Raw genomic sequence first — 25,021 nt, forward strand, 5'->3', positions numbered from 1 at the left:
CTACTGAAGCCTAGAGCCCGTGCTCTGCAACGAGAAGCCACTGCAATGAGGAGCCCATGTACCACAACCAAGAGTAGCCCCTGCTCGCCTCAACTAAAGAAAGCCCACGCGCAGCAATGAAGACCCAACACAGCCATAAATTAATTAATTAATTAACTAATTTTTTTAAAAAAGTGCTGGAGGCATAATTAATAAGTTGTGCTGATGAATCGAATTCAGGGTGAAGAATAAAGAATGGCTACTAAGTGTTTGGCATAAAAAACTAGATGTATGAATGGAGCCATTTTTAGGAGGAAGACTGACAGAAGAGCAAAACTGGGGGCTCTCGATTTTAGACATTTAGCACATTCTTATTGGATAAAACAGCATAAACCCCCAAACTAGGCGAGTTTCCAGGCAGGATCTTCTGCTACTCTCCGCACCCTCAAAATCGGGTTTCTTTTGTCTCTGTCCCATGCCCTGAGAATGTATATCATCAGATGGGCTTCCTGACTACTTCAGTGTCTCATTTCAGGGTCTCTATCACTGTTAAGGGAGAGGATGTGTATATATGACCTTCAAACTTTCTGCTCACAGGGACCAATCATTCCAGCTCCTCTCATTTCCAGTTTTCCATTTGTGGCTTTTTGGTTAACTTAAATTCATTTCCCCTTCCTATCAGCATTCCAATTTCTTTAGTCTGGTGGCTGAGTGGAATGGTTACCATTCCAGTGGTAACCCCTGGAATGTGAATGCTGAGCAAATGCCTACAAGATGCAGACAGTTGTACTTTATTCATTCCATTGGCAGTAGCCCGACCTCTATCCTGTTATGAGGCCATTCCAGTGAGTGCTTCTGGTTCCTAACCTCCAAAGGTACCAATGAATATACTTTTGCTCAAGCCAGAGTTGAGTTTTGTTGTTTGCCATCAATGAACCCTGACTAATAACTAATAATCAGGACATGAGTGCAGTCTGCCCCCAAATGCCCAGCTTCTACAACAGTAACAAATGGGTTAGTGTTTCAGCCCCACCCACTCTCCTCCTCCACTCCTCCAGTCAAGCAGCCCTTTGTTTTCTCAGAACCTCTCCCAAATATTCCAAAACCTGCTAGGCTTGTTTTGTTTGTAACCAAGCCTTTCCACACATTCACAGCTGAAGCAAATTGATGTCTAGGGCTTGCTTTAGGCAGTGTTTCCACCAAAAGGTAAGGAATGTATTTCTTTCCATTGCCCAGAACTTTACTCATTGGGCCTCTGAACTCAGTTCCAGCTCGTTTGAACTGATGCCTCTCTTCCCAACAAGGCTGGCTAGAATTGTTATCTAAAGATAACCAGTGTGTCATCCTGCTTCTCCACCCAAATTTGAGACCTAAGAAAGATGATTCAAGAGTCTCTCAGGCCTTAGGTGGAATCTTAGTTTCTACACTTAAACATCACTAAAAATTGCTTCTATAATGTTTGACTCCAGCTAGGCCTGATGTTCCAAAATGTATTTGATAGCACCCTTATCACATGACTTGATGAGAAATCTCCCAAGTCTTCATATAGGTAGAGATTATTTTTCCTTTCTATTTTTTGTGTAGCCATAAACTATAAATTCTGACAATTATCCACATTACCAAATACCTTATATAAGGACTCATGCTTACCACTACACTGACATGGGCATCTGCACCTTTGAGACCACATATTAATTCTTGATGACGACGTATAATTCTAATTTTTTTGTATCAATCACTATGCCTTCATCATTTCCAGACTTCACCAGGAATTCCAATTTTCCTCTGCAATATCTATCACTATTTCCTTTCAATATGTCTCTAGTTAACAGTAGCCTATGACCTTGTATTAGGGCTCTCCAGAGTAACAGAGCCAATAGGAAACATTGGAAATATATATATATGTATATTATATATATTGATATAAAGAGATTTCTTATTAAGGTATCAGCTCATGTGATTACAGAGACTGAGAAATCCCACAATCTGCTGTCTGCAAGCTGGAGACCCAGGAAAGTCGGTGGTATAGTTCGAAGGCCTGAGAGCCAATGATGTAGATTCTAGTCCAGGTCTGAAGGCCTGAGAACCAGGAGTACCAAGGGCAGATCAATGTTCCAGTTCAACCATCAGGCAGAGAGTGAATTCAACTTTCCTCTACCTTTTTTGTTCCATTCAGGCCCTCAACAGATTGGATGATGCCCAACCACATGCAGGAGGGCAATCTGCTTTACTCAGACCGCCAATTCAAATGCTAATCTCTTCTGGAAACACCCTCAAAGACACACTCAGAAATAATGTTTAACCAGCTATTGGGGCATCTCATGGCCCAGTCAAGTTGACACATTAGATTATCCATCACAAACCTTGACTGGTGTTCTAACACGAATTCCAAAGCAAGCCCCAGAGTGCTGATCTAGTCACCAGGAAACCCTGTCTCAAAGGTGAAAGTAGGTAGGGGTCTTGACTCAGCACACTATGTCTACCTTGGGCCTGTTAGCTTTCCAGGAAAGAATCCATTTTCTTAAGGAAGTGTAGGTGATGCTGCACAAAAGACCATCTTCCAGACTATAATATCAGGATGAAGATTCTTATACATTCACTCTACAGGGTTAAGACAATGCTAAAATGTGACTAGTTTTCCATTTAAAATACACAGACCTGAACAGTGTACTTCCATCTCTCAGCTTCCATAGTTTTACAATGTTGATTTCAGAGTGGTTTTCAGAAGTCCCCTTAGACTTTCAAGTGGTACTCCAGAACTATCAGTGGCTAACACTGGGTCAATTTCTATTCCCCAGTACTCCTTTTTTTTTTTTTGAGCACACCCGCGCAACATGCAGGATCTTAATTTCCCAACCAGGGATTGAACCTGCGCCTCCTGCAGTGGAAGCGTGGAGTCTTAACCACTGGACCGCCACCAGGGAAGTCCTTCCTGGCAGTCTTTTTTTTTTTTTTGACAGGAATTTTTTTTTTTTTTTTAATTTATCTATTTATTTATTTATGGCTGTGTTGGGTCTTCGTTTCTGTGCGAGGGCTTTCTTCTAGTTGTGGCAAGCAGGGGCCACTCTTCATCGCGGTGCGCGGGCCTCTCACTATTGCGGCCTCTCTTGTTGCGGAGCACGGGCTCCAGACGCGCAGGCTCAGTAATTGCGGCTCACGGGCCCAGTTGCTCCGCAACATGTGGGATCTTCCCAGACCAGGGCTCGAACCCGTGTCCCCTGCATTGGCAGGCAGATTCTCAACCACTGCGCCACCAGGGAAGCCCCTTGGCAGTCTTTATCTAACAGTTCAGTCATCATGACAAGAGTACCCACTTGGCACAGCTCCAAATGTTACATGATACTAAACCTTAGATTAAGGAGCCCAGACAGGCCCCCAAAATATAATACAGGAGTTAGTGAGTTACCCCACCTTCTATTCTCAAAGTACCATCCCTGCTAACTCGAAGTGGTCATCAGACTTGATATTATGACTTCTGTTTTTCATACCAAGTATTTCTAGGATGAAAAGGCTCTTCAGAAGAGTCCTTTTAGCCCCCTAAACAATTTCCATTTTACCCTACCTCATATTACTAGCAAAGTAACCAAATGGGAATAGCCCTTGTCCTGTTTTCTCAAGTCTTCCATTGCAAATAAAATGGTTAATTTATTTAAATGAGATAGTGTATATGAAAGGACACTGTAAGCTATAAAACAAGCTAGGCAGGACTTCCCTGGTGGCACAGTGGTTAAGAATCTGCCCGCCAATGCAGGGGACATGGGTTCGAGCCCTGGTCCAGGAAGATGCCACATGCTGCGGAGCAACTGGGCCTGTGCGCCACAACTACTGAGCCTGCACTCTAGAGCCTGCGAGCCACAACTACTGAACCCACGCACCTAGAGCCCATGCTCCATAACAAGAGAATCCACTGCAATGAGAAGCCCGCACACTGCAATGAAGAGTAGCCCCCGCTCACCACAACTAGAGAAAGCCCGCACACAGCAACGAAGACCCAACGCAGCCAAAAAATATTTAAAACAAAAAAACAAGCTAGACAAAGGCTGCTTAATTTAATATTTTTAGTTAGAAGGGTCTATTAATGTATCTCATTAATTTCAGAGAATCCTATCATGTCTGAGCTGTAAGGAACCTGGACCTTAGAGCTCACTTAGTCCAGATGAGAAAAATGAGGCCTAGAGCTTAAACAACATCCTCCGAAGTCACCCAGCTTAGCAAGTTTTTCCCAGGTAAGGAAGAAAAAAGAGAAAGAGCAATAATCAGTAGAGAGTATTGAAACTGCAATAAGATCCACCTTAAAACATCTAAACAATCGATCAATGATTAAACACCAGGAATGTTTCAGCCCTTTTGATTTATTCTACCCATTTTCAAAAAGCCAAAGAGAACTTTAAAAAGATTCTGAGGTAGGAGATAGATGGGCCCCTGGGCTGGACAGCTGGTGTTTGTCAAGTGGAGTAAAACTGAAGCTTTGTTCTCACCCAGACACTCAAAGGACAAAGCTAGTGGCAGAAGCTGAGATTTGCTAAAGTATAGAGATAAGTTGCCACTCCTGAGGTCAAGGAAAACTTCCCTGTCTGCACATTCGCAGGAAGGCGCCTTGGGGGTCAAAAAGGGAGGGGGCGCCACCCCATAGTAAGTGTGGAACGCACCCACAGGCCTCTGGGGTGGGATCCATCTGAGCAAAAAGTTACACATGCATGTTGGGGAGAGTCCTAGGACCAGTCAGGTGTGAAAAAAGAAACAATTGGCTAAATGTAAACAAAGACCCGGAAGGACTGTCCTATATGTGATTTAAATCACCTCTTTACTGCGCTCCTCATTCGGGATGCCCACACTCCTCTCCAGGTGTGTATTTCTGCCTGGCTTCTGACTTGCTGTGCTCCTCCTCATTAGAGAGGATGCCCATACCCTTTCTCTCTGGGTGTGTATTTCTGCCTTACTTCTGTCTTAAACAAACTGCTTCTCTGTGCGCTCTCCCATACGTTATGCTGCCTTTAATAATAAACCTTGTACCTGTTTTTACAGTTTTTGCCTCCTTGAACAAGACATTCTTCCTTTCAAACAGGGGAAAGAGCTAGGGCCACTTTGCTTCTAGCCTCTAGCCCCTGGTGGTCTGGTGGCTACGATTCCTGGTTTTCATCCAGGCTACCCAGGTCCAATTCCTGGGCAGGGAACTAAAAATCTCTCTTCAGGACTGCTCACTGCTCTCTCCGAGATCAATTCCTTTATAGAGAAATTATATATACTAGATACTTAAATAAATGTTTACCTGTACTTACCTCTATAATTTAAATTTTAAATGCCTTAAGATTCTCAAAAGCCAACTATAAAAATTAAAGGTTTAAAAAAAATTTCTTTGTTCTTAGAGGTGAAAATGTGCACAGAATTTCAAAAGAATATCTTTATTCAATGAAAGTTTTTTTAAATACAAATACTTCCATGAAATAAATCCCAAGTGCTACATTTAAGTTTTTCAGTACAATTTATTCTTCTTACATTTTAATTTACATTTATTAAGTGTTTTAGAAATATTACACTCAAAGTAATAGAGCTCCAGAGAGAGGCCATTAACTAAGAGGTGAACAGTCTCAGTGTGTCAACTTCCCAGTTAGCCTGCTCGCCTCCCCACTACACATACTTGCCCTCTGGTGGTTATTACTATGTAACTGTCTTCAAGATGTGGCTGAAGCTTGAATCTACATCTGGCATCAGGCCAAGTCTGTGAATCCATGAATATAGGCCACCAAATGCATTTAGGGTTCAGCCTGCTGAAGGTTCTTTCTTGACAGACAATGATGATGAATGTGGAAAGACTGGCTGCCTATTCTCTTGGGAGAAGAAAATATACCTCACCTTAAGTGACAACTACAGTTTTCTAACAGAAAAAATAATCAGCAAAGGGACAGGATCAATGATAAGGATAGGGAAAATACTCTGAGAATAGAGTAAGTACAATATATACATAATGGAATAAATAGTGAGGCTGCTCCTGAGTCCAAACTCTTATTTTTAAAAGTCTGATAAAAATTTACTCAATTACATTTTATACAGTAATATTTAGTGAGCTTTGTCCAAAAAGGCTATGTTTTGTTTGCAAAAATAACAAAAGCTTTATCACTCAGTCTCTGGTCAATAAGAAAGGAAGAAAACCTTGCTAGAAATAACAATAAATAATTTCACACAAAAGTCCAGGTGACATAAGAATAGTATATTAATTAATATATTTTCTTTGTATTTACAATAAATCCATTTGTTAATACTGCGATAGAAAAAATAATCAGTCCACATTATGTAGTAGAAACTGGCTTTGAGGCTGATCATACCTCTCACAATAAAAACATACAAGGATTTCTTCCACAGCTAAAGTACTTTTCAACGTGACAGTCTTGGGTGAAGGTAAAACTGACAGAGTACTTTACTTTATGTCCTAGAATCAAGGGATCGAGGATATTACCGTTAAGCAAGCAGCAAAAAGCTGTTTAGTTTTTCCAGGATTATTTAAATAGTAGTTACCATATGAGAATTTAATTTTACTTTGAGATATAAAAAGTAAAAACCCTAAATAGGGAAACTGCATTAATCAAAAGCAGCCCCAAACAAAAAAGCCATCAATAGAAATGAAACAAGGCATTCTTATGTATCATGCATAAAAAAGGATAATTACATAATACATACTTTAATGACAAGACTAATAAATAAATGAGGTAAATTTTACAGTCATTGGAACAAATAAACTATATTCAATTACTTGAGTGCTGTACTGACACTGCTTTTGTTTCAAAATATAAAGTAACATAGTTAATCTAACATCTAAAAACTGCATACTTTGAATGTTTGCTTTTTTGATACCCTTTTGAGATAGTAAAGGGGAACTGTGTAACAAAATATTATCTGAATATAAATTATCAACACCAATATGATAGAATTATCATGTCATTGCCATTTTGTATATGCACAATGGAAATATTTTGAAAGCTAGGAAACAAATGAAAACAGACTGGTCAGAATTTTAAATTTCAGACCAATCCATGATAATCTAGAACAGAAGACGACAAAAATAAAATTCACTAAATAGATATAACTTGATATCTTTTCCAAATTCAGTAGTCCACTAAGATGCAACTTCTAAACAAGTCTACTACCTCAAAGGTAAAAAGGAAGAAAATGTAAATATCTTTTGAGCTTTAGTTTTCAAGTTTATGCTCTGAAAGAAGGCTAACATTAGTCAGAACAGCAATACTGTATCTTTGCTTTTGAATTTTTGTATTTGCTTTTCCTATTTTAGTTATAGTATGGAATAGAGAGAAAAATATTAAATTATCAAGTCAAGGGTAAGTATTTACGGCCAGTTCATGAAATATATTGAGTTAATCAGTTGGGTCAAGAATTTCCTACTATGTTGCCACATTTATTATCTATAGCCTTGCAATGGTAATTTAGGAGATGTCTATCATAACTACTGACAGCACTTTTCATGGTATACCAATTTCCATTTTTACTTTCTTCTCTCCTTTGCCACTTAAATGCATTATTTTAACCACCGGACAGGAAATTTTATTTTACAAATTCCTGTTTCATTTACTGAAGAGGTGATTTTAACACATAAACCTGCCAATCCTGAGAGATGATGATGATGATGATAGGAAAACTAAAACCCAGAGGATTATTCACTCAAATTTCTGCTTTAGTTTTTTTTGGAAGATGGCTGGCAGAATAGAAAGAAGAGCCAAAATCATTAGAACAAATACTGAGTTCCAGGAAACAGCTTCCCCTGCTGTTGTAAGCTGGTACAATGTTGTTCCTGCCTTAATTGCTACAAAAGAGGGAGGTGCAACACCTAAAATAGAAAGTGAAAACATATGGTAAAAAACAATCAATTCTTTTTAAAAATTAAAATACTGTGTGTATACAATTTCTTCTAAGAATATAGTGATTTACAATTTGAAAATTTTAATTTAATTTAAAGCCCCTCAAGTTTATTTCCATATAAAGAATTCAGTCTTTCATAATCACCGCTTAAGGATAATGAATTTAAAAACCCAAGGAAAGTCTCCAGAAAATAATTTTACAAAATTTATCAACAGCCTTAAAAAACGAATGTGCTATGATCCACCAATTTCAACTTTAGGAAATATTAATGTATATGAACAAAGATCTAGTCTCAAGGATGCTCAGCAAAGAATTATAATAATAAAAATCTGGAAACAGTCTAAATCTTCAAAAATAAGATTGAGTAAATTGTCATTCACCCTCGATAGAGTATACTTAAAATGAGTGGTAGGAGATACTCAGAAATGGAAAGATACTCAAAATATATGAGTAAAAAGAGCAGTTTATACAAAAGCATGGTGGAACAACCATATTTTATTAAAAGCCAGAACAAACTGGAAAAATTACTTTAGCCAAAGCTGAAGTTAACTTTATCTCTAGGTATTTCATCTGTAAAATAAGGAGACAGTACAAAAATTCTCTCTTCTGATTCTATAAGTGTAATATTATTTTACAAAATCCAAAATTACCCCTGCTAAGATTTTTTTCCCACTTTCATGGAGAACCTAAGATTTTTAAGTTTGTCTATAAATTTTTCTAAAAATAGCAATAAAAAATTAAGTATTAACGTAAACCTTTAATTTAACAGACACTCAATACTTGAGGAATCTGCTCATTTTGTTGGTATCTAAACAATTCACCTTAAATTTGGAAGAAAAGCAGAATACTCTTACTAAAGAACTATCAGAATTCACAAATATATAAATGAATCTTTACACCCACTGACTAATTTCAAAATTAAGTGTTAGCTCCCTGAAAGCAAGAAACTTCTTGTTCATCCTTGCTTTCCCTCAAACTTTCAGTAATGCCCATAATAAGTTCTATGTTAATAAAAAGAAAGATAGGATCAATTTTCTATTGAAAATTAAAGTTCAGTATTTCAGTACCTGATTAGAAGACAAAGGAGAAAGTACTCAAAAAAGGCACCTTCAAATTTTTTTTTTTTCTCTCCACTGAGGGAGAGAATGGAGTTAAAAAGTCCTGCTTAATTCTACATGATTAAAAAAATACTCAGCAGAGAGTGCTCTTGTTTAAAAAAAAAATTTAAATCAACACAATCCAACAAACATTTCCGAGCACCTACTTATATAGGCCAGGCTCTGTGCCCACCAGTTATATATGGTGCTGGCATGCCTGCATAGAGCACAAAATCTAGCCCAGCTGGACACTGCTAGACATGTACACGATGAGTTCTAACACAGCAAGAACCAGAAGGCTTACCTAGAAAAGTGCCAATAAAAAAAACTTTCAATGGCACGTTTATCACAGGAGATGTAATATTAATAAACCAGTTAGGCAGAAATGGTGTTATTCTCAAAAATATAATGTAGTTAATGAGATGTTCTCTATGACGTTCAACCTGTCACAAGAAAGAAACAAGTTAGGATCAAGATAAAGCCAAGCCTGAAAATAAACTGATTATAAAATACCTTATTTCAAATTCTTATCCCTGATAGCTCAGCATTTACCCAACAGAAATGATCAAAAAAGGAGCTTGAAAATGACAATGAACTGCTTATCAAATGTTCATTACCAGAGCTAAATAACATCAGATGAAAGCTTTTAAGATTGCTTATAGTGTAATGTTATACTACTAAAGATGGCTCTACATTAGCCTAGATAATATGGCTCAACAACATTTTAAACCTAAAAAGGCAAAATTAAATTTATAACTATATATAAGATAGATATCAAATGACCAACTTTTTAATGCCTTTAATGTCCTGTAATATAAAGGGCTAGTATAGTACATCAATAAACCTGGCCTCCAATTTTAAAAAAATTCAGATAATCTTTATGTTAATGTATTTCACATGAGTGAATTCATTCATCATTGATAAATGAGATTAAACAAGCATATAGAAACATTTAGCTGACTAAATAAAAGCACTGATTACAGTTTATACTCCTAGATCTTGCTATACAAATAATGATTTTGATTTTGGACAAAATGCTTAATTTCTCTTAATTTCCTAACCTGTAAAACAAAGGGGTAAATTTCTAAAATTCCTCTGATTTAATAGTCTGCTTCTTCTGATTCTTTATAAGATTCTTAGCAATACTATGCTAGACTTTCCTGGGCAGTAGTCCTTATATTTATCACTGCTAGTCTTTGCAGAGATCCTAACGGAAGATAAGTTCTTCCCACTGATGAAATGCATTAAAAGAGTTGGCTGATACAAGTTTTTCAGAGACCCACTGACAGCATTCTGCATCAACACAAAACAGGTGAGGTGTCTAAATATATGGATGCCTTTACATTGACACTTTGACTTTTGTGCTGATTGAAGTTACTAGGAATAAAGAATTAAGATTACTGTTACAGATACAAAAACATCATATTTGAAATTATTAACATTCATTATTTGCCTACCACTTAATTTTCAAAAGATCATTTTTATCAAAGCCCTGAGTCTGAATTTATGTAGATATTATACACTGACCCCCCAAGTAGCCAAAGAAGTACATCAAATAATTTAAAAATACATGTTTACCTGCTGTGACCATTTTACTGCTTTCTCAGTCAGGTATTTATAGACAACTGGCCTCCCAACTAAATAGGAGAGCATATAGCAGAATGAGGCACCGAGTCCAGAACACTACAAAATAACAAGAACCCATAAGCATTTTGTACTTTTCCATCTTATTCACATGGATATATTCACCTAAGGCAAACCTCAACTAGTTTCTTTCTTTTGGGGTATGGGGTGGATACTCTGCATAACATCTCTTGAGCAGAGCACAAGAATCCATCTGATCTAGTCCTTTCTCTGACCAAATTATAACTAAAATGAGACCAGCTAAAACAAACTGGCACTTGTGATTAAACTTAGTGACTATATCCAAATAGTTAATGTTAGCCATTAGCCTATGAATAAAACTTCAAGAGCAATATTTTTTCAATTCCTATGCTTGAAAACACCACCTCCAGCCATGGGACTTAACTCCTTGGGCCCACCAACATTCTTGGACTATCTGAATTACAAAACAGTATAGAAAGCAAAGGCTAGAACAGAGCCTATAAATGCAATTAAGTCTATGATAACCCTGTTCTAGAAAAAAGCCAAACTATAACATCTCCTTATGGAGGGACTTAACAGATATTACTTTAACATTAAACCCCTTTTAAAACTAATAAGTCTATGCTTCCAGAGTCTAGTGGGACTAGGATGCCATCATCATTCTCATCATTCTATTTAAAGTTATTTCTTTCTAGTCTCCCGATTTCATTTTATATACTTACCAAACAAACAAGAAATAAGGCTAGTGGAAAGGGGTAAAGAAACCCTGAGAGTATACTGAGAAATATAGAGCCCGGAATAGCAAATGTTTGCAAGCTGTTAACTTCTAAGTTAAGGATTAAAACATAATTAAATGAATTTTTAAACTACAAATCCAACAATCCAGAAAAAAATATCAATACAGAAGTTAGATGTTAATAAGATTATATCCATATTTCAGTATTAAAAAAAAAGTAAAATTATACCCAAAGTTTAAAAAATACATGATTCCACAGCTGCAATACCTTTATAACCATTTACTAACATTATCGTAAATCAATGCTAATTAGAGTGTGTTACTAAGAGAAAACAAAGACAAATACCGAATGTGTACCACATAGAGAGGAACTGGGCACTTCAGGGGGACGGGGTGGGGGGGGGGAGGGGGACGGGGGGCAGAAAAAAAGAAAGAGAACAAAAGTCTTCAGTAATCTCGTAAATGACATGCTTCCCTAATGCATTGGATTTTTTTTTTAAAGAGGGCTCTTTTTTTAAAATTTATTTATTTATTTTTGGCTGCATTGGGTCTTCATTGCTGGGCGCAGGCTTTCTCTAGTTGTGGAGAGCAGGGGCCACTCTTTGTTGCAGTGTGCAGGCTTCTCATTGCGGTGGCTTCTCTTGTTGCGGAGCACGGGCTCCAGGCGCACGGGCTTCAGTAGTTGTGGCACGTGGGCTCAGTAGTTGTGGCTCGCGGGCTCTATAGCACGGGCTCAGTAGTTGTGGCGCACGGGCTTAGTTGCTCTGTGGCATGTGGGATCTTCCCGGGGCAGGGCTCGAACCCGGGTCCCCTGCATTGGCAGGCGGATTCTTAACCACTGCGCCACTAGGGAAGCCCCTAATGCATTGGATTTTTACTCTCAAATATTTTTAGGAAACATGATTTCTATGGAAATACAGGTACAATATAAGGTATAATAATTACTATTTCTAATTTAACTTTTGGACATTTACCTCAACTTACTACTCATTTAAAAAAGAATCAGGGTTACAAAATATAGTAAAAGTCACAAATCTTATCTTTAAAACAGAATTATGTTTTTTTCCTACGTCTCTCTAGTTCCTAGTTTTGGCCTGGACCTCTGCATCACCCATAACATGATTTACTTGTAAGTCAGACAGACTGAGTGAATTCCTTCAACATCTCTCCCTTCTACTTTAAAATTTCTATATTTACCCATCCTTCCTTTTTTCCTCTAGTTCCTACTTTAATCTTGTTTTCATTTCAATCTCCTTCTTCCTGAGTTCTTTTATCTTTAACTTCTGGCTCTTGCACAGATCCCTTCTGTATAAAACCACTCAGATGCCTACACACTAGAGAAAACCTAGGCTTTTCCTTGAGCAAGGTATCCTATCCAGTTACTGCCTCTCATCTTCACTGCCTCCCTTGCAACCTGGCTTACCCACTCCTCACTCTGCTGAAACCCCCTCCTGGACAAAAGTAATGACTTTTTCTCAGTAAGAATTTTCTATTGACCCTTGCATAGGATTAAACATCCTTCAGTGTAAAACTCACCTCCAGCGAACTGTATTTTTCTTCTGTGTTACAGATCATTACTTCTCTAGTTTTTCTCTTCTCCTCACCCTCAAACCTGAGATTTCTCTAACATTCTGTTAGCTAATCTCTCACTTTTCTTTGATAAATTCAGTCATTTCCATGTATATGGATGTACACATGGCTTCAAGCATACGGCGATAGATAGACAGATAGATAGATAGATAGATAGATAGATAAATAGATGATAGATAACTTTGAATTCTCTATCTCTGATTCAACTTTTCTAATCAAATACCAGTCTCAAATTTCCCAGCAGTCTACTGGATGCCTCCATTAAAAATTTTAAAAATTAAACTTAGTTATTTCAGGGCTCTTTAGAATCTTTTAATGGAAAGTCTCAAACACATATCAAAGTACAGAAAATAGTATTATGATGCCCTATATGCCCATATACAGCTTCAATAATTAACATACAACCAATCTTGTTTTCTCTATATCCCTTACATTTGATTATATTGAAGCAAATCCCAGACATATCATTACATGTACAACTACATTAATACCTTTAAAAGATAAGGATTCCTTTTCTTTTTAACACAACTATAATACCATTGTCAGAGATTAATTAACCAAAATTCCTAACTATCATAAGTAGCTATTGAGCGTGCTCACAATTCCCAAGAGAGTCTTAATTTTTTTTTTTTTTTTTTTTTTTTGGACAGCTGGTTTGTTCAAATCAGGACAAAAAAGGTCCACACATGGTATTTGCTCTCCACAGCACTTAAGTACAGGTTTGGTTCTTTTTTTTGTCTTGTAATTTACCTGTTGAAGAAACTGGGTCATTTGCAGAATTTACCACTTTTTGAACTTTGCCTACTGTATCCCTTAGGGTGGTTTAATATGTTCCTTTGTCATTTTTTAAAATTAATTTTTATTGGCATATAGTTGATTCACAATGTTGTGTTAGTTTCTGCTATACAGCAAAGTGAATCAGTTATACTTATACCTATATCATTCCGCTGTCATTTATCTTATAGTGTTAACAAAGCCATTCTCTCTGCATGGGGATATAATTTGACCTTAACTTTCCAGCTTTGTATAGATTTATATTTCTTTTCTCTAACACTGAAAAATCTTGGTTCTTAATGTCATAAACATAATTAGCTATTTCCTTTACATACTATTAAGTGTATATATATATATATATATATATATATATACACACATATATGTATATACACACATATGTGTGTGTATATATATTAGATACATTAATATCACATATTTTAAAATTTCAGAACAATATAGCAACTGAAAATAGTTTAAGATTTCTTTCAGATCTTTTCTGTCCTTAAGATTTATCCCAGAAGGGACACAGAGCCAAATTACTTTTTTCAAGGAAACAATTTGAAATAATTCCTCTAGATAGTCAAATCCCCAACAACTCAATATATTGTTAAATTTGTTTCATTTTGTTTTAGATTGTTTAATTTTTTTAAATTTTGTTAAAATATACATAACATAAAATTTACCATCTTAACCATTTTTAAGTGTATGGTTCAATAACATTAAGTACTTTCACACTGTTGTGCAAGCAATCTCCAGAACTCTTCTCATCCTGCAAAACTGAAACTCTATACCCCTTAAATAACATTCCCCACTCCCTCCTCCCCCAACCCCCTGACAACCATCCTTTTACTATCAGTCTCTATGAATTGGGCTACTCTAGGTACTTCATGTAAGTGGAATCATATAGCATATCTTTGTGATTGGCTTAGTTTGCTTAGCATAATGTCCTTAAAGTTCATCCATGTTGTAATATGTTTCAAAATTTCCTTCCTTTTTAAGGCTGAATAATATTCCATTGTATGTATATACCACACTTTGTTTCATTCATCCATTAAAGGACACTTGAGTTGTTTCCGCCTTTTGGCTACTGTGAATAATGCTGCTATGAACATGGGCGTGCAAGTATCTCTTGAGACCCTGCTTCCAATTCTTTCAGGTATATACCCAGAAATGGGACTGCTGAATCTTATTTTTAATTTTTTGAGGAAACGCCATATTGTTTTTCACAGCTGCCAAACCATTTTATGCTCCCATCAACAGTGCACAGGGATTTCAATTTCTTCATATCCTCGCCAACACTTGTTACTTTCTGGGTTTTTTCTTCTTTTTGATTAGTAGCCATCCAACTAACGGGTGTGAGGTTACTTTAGATTTTTAAGATTTCTGTTTCTTTTTTCAATCTGATTTAATTGGTTTTATAATTATGTGAAATATTTACTTGGTTCTAAAGTCAAATCTACACAATAAAATACACTTAGAGAAGTTTCACTTCCATCCCTGTTTCATCTCTCTCTCCATAGGTAAACATTTTTATTCGTTTTTAAAGATATCCTTTCTTTTGTCATCCACAGCTCAAAAGTCCTCAATGACTATCCAATACCAAATCAATATTCTATATTCCTTAGCCTGGTACTCAAACTTCTCTACAATCTGAGTGCAATGTGTAGCCTACCTTCCTAAACTAATTTCTCAAATCCTCCCCTTCTCACACCCTATATACCAACAAAACTGATCACTTCCTAACCATGCCCTGTGCTTATAAGCTCTGCTCTAGACTTGCTATGTCTAGAATGACTATACCGTATCTCTATCCATAATTCCCATTATTCCAGATAGAAATAGTTGTTTTGCTTTTGAATGCTTAAAACACTAGATTGTACTTAGCATATAATTAGTACTTTCTGGTTAAATGGATGAAAGCTAAAGTTAAAATAAGTAATTATAATGTAAAAAGTAATTAATATACAAGAGTTTGAAATAGGTATTACCAATGAAAGTACTAGTACTGCACTGCTGAATACAATGGCTACTAGCTACATGTGGCTGTGGGGAAGAGACACTAAAATGTGCCTGGTCTGAACTGAGATGTGCTATGAGTGTGAAATATACACATTTTAAAGACTTGGTACAAAAAAAAGAATGTGAAATAGTAATAATTTTTATGTGGTTTCATGTTGAAATGATATTTTTGACATTTCAGTTCAAGTAAAATGTATTACAATTAATTTATCGTTACTTTCCTTAATGCACTAACTAGAAAATTTGTAAACTGCATGTGGCTCACATTATACTTCTATTAATCAGTGCTGTACTAATTATACGCCCAAAGATAAGTCTTCTCTTTTGTTCACTGAGTTTAAAAAAGTACCTTTTTAACACTCAGAGCTTAAGATTCCAAAGTGTAAAATAAATAGAAAATTGTAAGAAAATATAGATTTAACAAATTATCCCATAAAAAATCTAAAACAGGGGCTTCCCTGGTGGTGCAGTGGTTAAGAATCCACCTGCCAATGCAGGGGACACAGGTTCGATCCCTGGTCTGGGAAGATCCCACATGCCATGGAGCAACTAAGCCGGTGCGCCACAACTACTGAGCCTGCGCTCTAGAGCCCACAAGCCACAACTACTGAGCCCACATGCCACAATTACTGAAGCCCGCCTGCCTAGAGCCCAAGCTCTGCAACAAGAGAAGCCACCGCAATGAGAAGCCTGCGCACAGCAATGAAGAGTAGCCCCCGCTTGCCGCAACTAGAGAAAGCCGTGCACAGCAACGAAGACCCAATGCAGCCAAAAATAAACAATAAATTAATTTTTAAAAAACTCTAAAACAATGCAGAATCACAATACCTTAATTATTAAGCAAATAGTAACCATATGCAATAAAACCTGCTGATTGACAATATTAACCAATGATTCATTTAAAATTGAAAAATTTAAACCAAATGTATTTTATAATAATAAACCTATTCCTATACTTTTTTTTTTTAATATTTATTTAATTAATTTATTTGGTTGTGCTGGGTCTTAGTTGCTGCATGCATGTGGGAGCCAGTTCCCCGACCAGGAATCAAACCCGGGCCTCCTGCACTGGGAGCGTGGAGTCTTAACCACTGCGCCACCAGGGAAGTCCCTATTCCTATACTTTTAATTCACTTTCTACAAGGCACTTTATTCTTTTCTACTAATTTGCATATGGATATTAAGACAACTAGGCTACAACATTTATTCTCCCATAGATGGTCTAGATTCACTTATGCTAACTGGCTCTCTGGCCCTATGGGTGGGTATCCCCTTTATCCCTCAGCTATGAATCCTTCCAAAGCTATGGGGTAAAATGGGGCAGGAAAGATGACTTTCCAAAGTAAATAGAAACTATATGCCTCATTCACAAAATGTTCACAAAAACCTAATAAAAGCCAAATGAAAGGGCTGAACCAAATGTTTCTTATTGGGGGAAAATATTTTTTATGGTTAAAGTTTATAAATGCAAAATAACCTACAAGCCTAACACTTTGGTTTTCACAGATAAGTGATGAAATGGGAAGTAGGAAAAGGCAGCAGGTGTGAATTACTTAAAACAGTCAGTATATAATTAAATTACTTTACAAATAACTGCCCCAAAGAACTGTGGAAAGCCAGGTGCAATAATAATCATTCTTCAAATTACCCTCAAATTTGAATTTTTCTAATAAATAGGGAGGATAATGACAAAGTGGCCACACATAGCACACTACCTAAATATAAATGTTATCTTCACCAGGTGGGTAAAGGAGTAATGTTTGTAATAGCAGCAAAAGCTATTATAACTGTACTTGTCACTAAGTTGTTTATGCCAGGAATAACTGGTCCAATGTGTTTTAGGTATACATTCAAAACATCTGCATAAGGAGGTAAATACAGGAACATCTGTATTAAATACATAATATCTAATCCAATAAAAATCCAAGAAAATAAAATGCTATTGAATTTTATGAGAAAAAAATTTTAGCTGAGAAGTCCAACAAACCAAAAGAAATTCAGGAAATAAGAGAGGAAGCAAGAATAGAAATATTTTGAGAGAATTAACAAAATAATTAATATGCCTTTTAAAAAGCTGATTTGAAAAAGGAAAATGATTACCTTTACAACATCAAGAGTTAATGTCGACATTTCTCCAAAGAAGATATACAGATTGCCAACAAACACATGAAAGGATGCCCAACATCATTAATTATTAGAGAAAGGCAAATCAAAACTACAATGAGGTATCACCTCACACTAGTCAGAATGGCCATCATCAAAAAATCTACAAAAAATGAATGCTGGAGAGGGTGTGGAGAAAAGGGAACCCCTCTTGCACTGTTGGCAGGAATGTAAATTGATACAGCCACTATGCAGAACAGAATAGAGGTTCCTTAAAAAACTAAAAATAGAACTACCATACGACCCAGAAATCCCACTACTGGGCATATACCCTGAGAAAACCATAATTCAAAAAGAGTCACGTACCACAATGTTCATTGCAGCACTATTTACAATAGCCAGGACATGGAAGCAACCTAAGTGTTCATCGACAGATGAATGGATAAAGAAGATGTGGCACATATATACAATGGAATATTACTCAGCCATAAAAAGAAATGAAATTGAGTTATTTGTAGTGAGGTGGATGGACCTAGAGTCTATCATACAGAGTGAAGTAAGTCAGAAAGAGAAAAACAAATACTATATGCGAACACATATATATGGAATCTTAAAAAAAAAAAAGGTTCTGAAGAACCTAGGGGCAGGACAGGAATAAAGATGCAGACATAGGGACTTCCCTGGTGGTGCAGTGGTTAAGAATCCGCCTGCCAATGCAGGGGACACTGGTTTAAGCCCTGGTCCGGGAAGATCCCACATGCCGCGGGGCAACTAAGCCCATGCACCACAACTACTGAGCCTGCGCTCTAAAGCCTGCGAGCTACAACTACTGAGCCCACGTGCCACAACGCACACCTAGAGCCCATGCTCCACAACAAGAGAAGCCACAGCAATAAGAAGCCCGCACACCACAATGAAGAGTAGCCCCCACTCGCCACAACTAGAAAAAGCCCGCGCATAGCAACGAAGACCCAACACAGCCATAAATAAATTAATTAAATAAATTTTAAAAATGCAGACGTAGAGAATGGACTTGAGGACACAGGGAGGGGGAAGGGTAGGCTGGGACGAAGTGAGAGAGTGGCATTGACATATATACACTACCAAATGTAAAACAGATAGCTAGTGGGAAGCAGCTGCATAGCACAGGGAGATCAGCTCCATGCTTTGTGACCACCTAGAGGGGTGGGATAGGGAGGGTGAGAAGGAGACAGAAGAGGGAGGGGATATGGGGATATCTGTATACATATAGCTGATTCACTTTCTTATACAGCAGAAATTAACACAACATTGTAAAGCAATTATACTCCAATAAAGATGTTTAAAAAAAAAAAGAATTAATGTCTTTCATTAACCGAGAAGATTTGGAAAATACGTTGGATTAGAATAAAAGATACAAAAATTAGAAATTAACATCCACAAATTGGAAGGTTAATCACCAGTTGCATAGGCAGTTTGAAAATATGTAGAAAGAATAAAGCAATTTTCCTGCCTAGTTAAAATACAACATATATTTCTATATAAAACAAAGAAATACATACTAAGAACTGTAAAAAAAAAATTGATATCCTTTACATGACTAGTTACTCTCATAGGATTTTTTACCAAGAAAACCATTAAATGGAAGAAAAAAATCATACGCAAATGATTCATAACACAACATCTAGAAAAGCAAAATTTAAATACAAATTATATCTCCAAACCTAAAGGAATTTTTAAAAATTTATGGTATGGTGATTATTAATTCAAAATTATTATTTAAATTAAGACAATCAATTAACTAATAAAATAATCCTAAATAAAATGATTATCTTGAATAATACAAAGGAAAGAAAAAAGTTTATGATAAGTGAAATAAGCAGAAAACAGAAAAACTGGTAATAAATATTCAGAAATGACAACTGACTTGAAGAGAAAGGATTAAAGTGAGAATTTTTTCATTCTCATTTTTCAATATTTTATTTAAGGTTATACTGCATTAACAATTTTTAAAAGGAAAAATAGTTATGTATAACTGAGCAGCAGATCTTTTAAAACCTTTTTCTTAAAACTAGAAAACATTTTTCAGTTAAAAGGATACAAAATATATGTAGCAAAATAAGCTACAAGTACTTGTACATAAAAGGTGTCCTTATATTTGGATAAAACTTTTCCTAGAGCCTTGGCATCATCCATATCTCTGGGAACCTTCATATTCACTCTTTCTTCTCTAAAGAAATAAAGTGAAAAAAATTTTAAATAGAAATTTGCCAAGATAATTCATATCAAAGTCAAGTTCAAAACATGAAGTTTTATCCAAAATGATTTGATGCCTTGATCTGTAATATGCTAAGCATAAATTCACAAAATTTAAGTTCAAAGTCTATAAATTATTTGTTTTTTAATGCTTTAATATAATTTCATGAGATATGTAATCCATATGAAAATTCAGGATGACCCAAACTAAAGGTTGAAAAGCATTTGCTCGAACACTGGAGTAAATTTTGAATTAAGAAATGAACCACTGATGTTAGCATATTTAAAACATACTGAACATCATTTTGGGTAATCCTCATGATAAGCTGAAGTCAATAATCAATTACAACAGAAATTAAGTAAAAATTTCAATGAATTTATAGTTCACATCTTTTCTTGAATATCCCAGCTCAAAGTTCAGATAAAAACTTAAACACTTGTCACTTTCTATTAATTTTACTTTATATTTGGTGCCTTGTTTGGAACTGAATGTTCTGTTTATAAAAGCCCCAAATAATCACCTTCATGTTTAATGTATATTGTACCCATTTATTGTACCCATTTGTTTACATGATAAAATTTAACTAACCTTGCAGAACAATGATAGAATGCTGTTTAAGTCCTATAAAAATAGCAGGTAAACTAAAATGGGTTTTCTCATTTATAAATTTAAAAGCTTAAAAAAGCTCTTTATAGGCGTGTGCATGCATCTCACATATACACACACAGAAAGAAATAGGCAGAATATAAAAGATTTATAACAGCATATTATTATATAAAAGTGTTATATTTCTTAGAGCAGACTGGGATCCAAAACAACCTTAATCTACTCTATATTCTTTCCCTCTTTCAGTCAGCTCTTTATTTCCTACTCCTTTGATTAAAAAGAGAAAGGATCTAAAATTCAATGATACTAATATTAACATAACAATATAACATGCTATCCTCCCAAAGGCATTTATATTCATGTAAGAAATCAAAGTATTAAAATAAAAATAAGTTTAACTATAAAATTTCAAGCATAAGAAAGTGTTAATGAAAGAAATTTAGAGGAAACAGGAACTTTCTTATACCCTGAAATCACATTTCACAGTTATCCATTACCACACCAAGCTGGCCCTGGTTGAAAGTCTAACTACATTTTAGTAGTCTCTGATGTAATCTATGATTACCCAAGGGTGTTGTTATTGTGGTTGAATAACCCAGGGATATTTTATCCTCATAAAAGTATGTTTCAGGTCTATAATCTTTTCCCTAAAATTCAAAAAGCTCTGAAAACCAAAAGTTCTTTGTAATCTGTCACCAAAAATTGACCCACACTTACATACAGTTTTTCATAGTCTTCTATAATACAGGTTTCACTGTAAAAATATTAATGTATTTGATTATGGGGTGCTGCCCCAGATCCTGCTGGAGATACTACATAATATACAGTATTTATTCCATGTTATCTTTCCAAAATAGAAAAATTCTAAATTCTGAAATACGTTCCACTCCCAAGGTTTTTGCTATGGAATTGTGGCTGTATACTAGATAGACAAGTCTTTTTACAAAGTGCATTTGACAGTGAAAAGTACCTATTCACACCATATCATTTCTATAAAACAGGGAAGAGAAAAAGACCTAGGAGACAGAGATGTGGTGCGGAAGTAAATGGATGAATAGAGGCAGACAAAAACTGATGACACGGAAAAGTAGGAAGGGAGAAAACAGGGATGGAAAAAGGGATAAAGCAGAGAAAAAGAGCATCAGTATTTCTCAAACTGCAGGTCAATATCTATTATGGACTGCAATACAAATTTACTTGGTCACTACTAACATTAAATAATAATATGCAATAAATTTATTAATGTGGCTATGTTTTTCAACATAGTCATTAGAAAGATGCCTTAATTAGAGAAGCAGTGCTAGGAGAACCTTGCATAGAAAATCAAGAGACATATTTGGAAAGAAGTATTTAAATTACAGTGTCAATATGAACTTGCTACAAGCCATGAGAACTGACATACAATTATTATGCCAGTTCTGTTCCTTAAATTAGTTGAACTTTCAATGCACGTTCATCTCTATAAATGTCTAGACATTTTCCGTTTCTTTCAGTATACTTACTCACTAAGCTGAGGAAAATTTTTATATACCAAAAACATAACAAAAGCTGCAGATAGGAAAATGGACACCAATATAAGAAGCGACATTCTTGCTGACCCAGCTTCTGCACAGGCTTTCTCTGAAAAAAAAAAAAATTATAATTAAGATAAATATAGAGGAAAACAGTATTCCAAGCCAGTAAATAATTTCCTGAAAGGTTTTCCTCCCAAGAAACTGTTCACACTTTTGCCCAAAACACTGTGACATTAAATTTTAAATACTACCATATTTGATGTTTATTAACTGGTCATAGTTCTTTGCAGGGATATATGCATTTTAGAAGCAGAGAAAAACAGAACACCAGAATTTGTAGCACTGATTTGTTGATAAGCCAAAGGGGAAAAAAGGGCATTGCTCTAAATGCTATCACTGACTTTCAATTTTATATATCTATATTGGGAGATAACAGCATAGGCAGAATGGCCTCTTAGGAAAAATGAGGTAATCTGGCAATTACTTCAAACTGTCATGAGAAAGAACCCACAGATTCACTAATGCAACTGATGAATGTTACACTTTCTCTTTACACCAAGGGCTTCAGAATATAGTTGAACCTCAAATGTTTTGGGTGGCTGTGTCTGTGACTCCAAGAATGGGAGAATATGTTTGTGTTCTCCAACAAGGTAATCTTAGTGTTATCTTAAAAATCATATGCAAGTGGGCGGAGTCAAGATGGTGGAGTAGGAGGACACTGAGTTTGCATCTCCTCACAACTAGGGCACCTACCAGGTGCTGGTGGGGGACTTTGGACACCTAAGGGGACAGAAGGAACCCCCGAGTGGCCGGGTAGGATGTGGGGGGGAGCGAGGGGGGAGGAGAAGTGGAGGCAGGAGAGACTGGCACCCCTGAGGGGCGCCTGGGGGAGAGGAAGGGTTGCCTCGCCCGTAGGGGCCCACTCACAGGGAGGGGATCAATGGGGATGGGGAGAGACCCTCAGGGGATCAGAGGATTGGAAGGGAATGTGGCCAGCGTTTCCCCCACCCACTCAGGCCCCAGGGAGCCTGCTGAGGTCCCAGGGCTGATCCTCCACCCTCCGAGGCCCCCTCCATCTGCGTGGGTCCTGGGGGTGTGGGAGGGAGGGGGAGAGGAAAAGGAGAGGTGAGATGGGACCAGTGCCCCGAGGGGTGGCTGGGGGAGGGGAGGGGTTCCCACGCCGGGAGGTGGGCACTGAGGAGGGGCGTACCGAGGGCACACTGTGATCCCCTACCCACAGGAAGGGGATCAATGGGGACAGGGAGGGAACCTCGGAGGATCAGAGGGAACTTGGCCAGTACTTCCCCTGCCCACTTGGGTCCCAGCAAGCCTGCTGGGGCCCCAGGCCTGAGCCTCCACTGTGAGGCCCCCTCCAGCTGTGCTGAGCCTAAGCCCTGCCCCCCACCCCCCAGGGCTTTTCCAGTCCTGAGCCTAGGCCCTGCCCCTGCCTAAGTCTGCCCCTCCCCCACAGCCAAGGCCTTTTCCTGCTTTTCTTTTTTCTTTTTTTCTATTTGCTATTATGGTTCTGTTTTACTGTGTTATTTCATTTTTATTTGTATTTTATCTCGTATATTTTTTATCTTTCTAACTTTATTTATTTTTTATTCTTTGTTATTGTTCTGCTCCTTTTTTCTTTTTTTTTTTGGCCACACACCAGGTGGCTTGTGGGATCTTGGTTCACAGGCTGGGGGTTGGGCCTGAGCTCCTGTGGTGGGAGCACCGAGTCCAAACCACTGGCCTAACAGAGAACCTCAGACCCCAGGGAATATTAATCAGAGTGAGGTCTCGCAGAGGTCCTCACCCCCGCACCAAGAGCCAGCTCGACCCAACTGCCTGCAAACTCCAGTGCTGGAAGCCTCAGGTCAAACAACCAGTAAGACAGGAACACAGCCCCACCCATCAAAAATAATGAGACGACAAAAAAATATGTTACAGATGAAGGAGCAAGGCAAAAACCTACAAGACCAAATAAATGAAGACAAAATATGTAATCTACCTGAAAAAGAATTCAGAGTAATGATAGTAAAGATGATCCAAAATCTCGGAAATAGAATGGAGGCACAGATCGAGAAAATACAAGAAATGTTTCACAAAGACCTAGAAGAACTAAAGAATAAACAAGCAGTGATGAACAACACAATAACTAAATGAAAAATACACTAGAAAGAATCAATAGCAGAATAACTGAGGCAGAAGAACAGATAAGTGACCTGGAAGATAGACTGGTGGAAATAATTGCTGAGGAACAGAACAAAGAAAAAAGAATGAAAAGAACTGAGGACAGTCTCAGAGACCTCTGGGACAACATTAAATGCACAAACATTGGCATTACAGGGGTCCCAGAAGATGAAGAAAAAGAGAAAGGGTATGAGAAAACATTTGAAGAGATCATAGTTGAAAACTTCCCTAACATGGGAAAGGAAATAGCCACCCAAGTCCAGGAAACGCAGAGAGTCCCATACAGGATAAACCCTAGGAGAAACACACCAAGACACATATTAATCAAATTAACAAAAATTAAATTCAAAGAAAAAATATTAAAAGCAGCAAGGGAAAAACAACAAATAACATACAAGGGAATCCCCATAAGGTTATCAGCAGATTTTTCAGCAGAAACTCTGCAGGCCAGAAGGAAGAGGCAGAATATATTTAAAATGTTGAAAGGGAAAAGCCTACAACTAAGATTACTGTATCCAGCAAGGATCTCATTCAGATTTAACGGAGAAATCAAAAGCTTCACAGAGAAGTAAACGTTAAGAGAATTCAGCACCACCAAACCATCTCTACAACAAATGTTAAAGGAACTTCTCTAGGCGGAAAGACAAGAAAAGAAAAAGACCCACAGAAACAAACCCAAAACAATTACAAAATTGTAACAAAAACATACATA

General features: G+C 36.9%; 1 protein-coding gene across 1 annotated transcript in view; it reads right to left on the bottom strand.

The window, feature by feature from the left end:
- Nucleotides 1–5,442: 5,442 nt before the first annotated feature.
- TMEM41B (transmembrane protein 41B) overlaps nucleotides 5,443–25,021 on the bottom strand; it is a 30,708-nt gene continuing 11,129 nt past the window's right edge. Inside the window, exons 2-7 of the mRNA XM_061202975.1 lie at nucleotides 22,120–22,237; nucleotides 19,856–19,984; nucleotides 11,273–11,366; nucleotides 10,524–10,628; nucleotides 9,250–9,388; nucleotides 5,443–7,816 (exon numbers count right to left, since the gene is read on the bottom strand). Coding sequence (XP_061058958.1) covers nucleotides 7,647–7,816; nucleotides 9,250–9,388; nucleotides 10,524–10,628; nucleotides 11,273–11,366; nucleotides 19,856–19,984; nucleotides 22,120–22,237 — 755 coding nt within the window. The 3' untranslated portion in view covers nucleotides 5,443–7,646. The remainder of the gene's footprint in view (nucleotides 7,817–9,249; nucleotides 9,389–10,523; nucleotides 10,629–11,272; nucleotides 11,367–19,855; nucleotides 19,985–22,119; nucleotides 22,238–25,021) is intronic.

Source organism: Eubalaena glacialis, chromosome 10 (assembly GCF_028564815.1).
Source record: "Eubalaena glacialis isolate mEubGla1 chromosome 10, mEubGla1.1.hap2.+ XY, whole genome shotgun sequence".
In the NCBI taxonomy this organism is placed as follows: Eukaryota; Metazoa; Chordata; class Mammalia; order Artiodactyla; family Balaenidae; genus Eubalaena; species Eubalaena glacialis.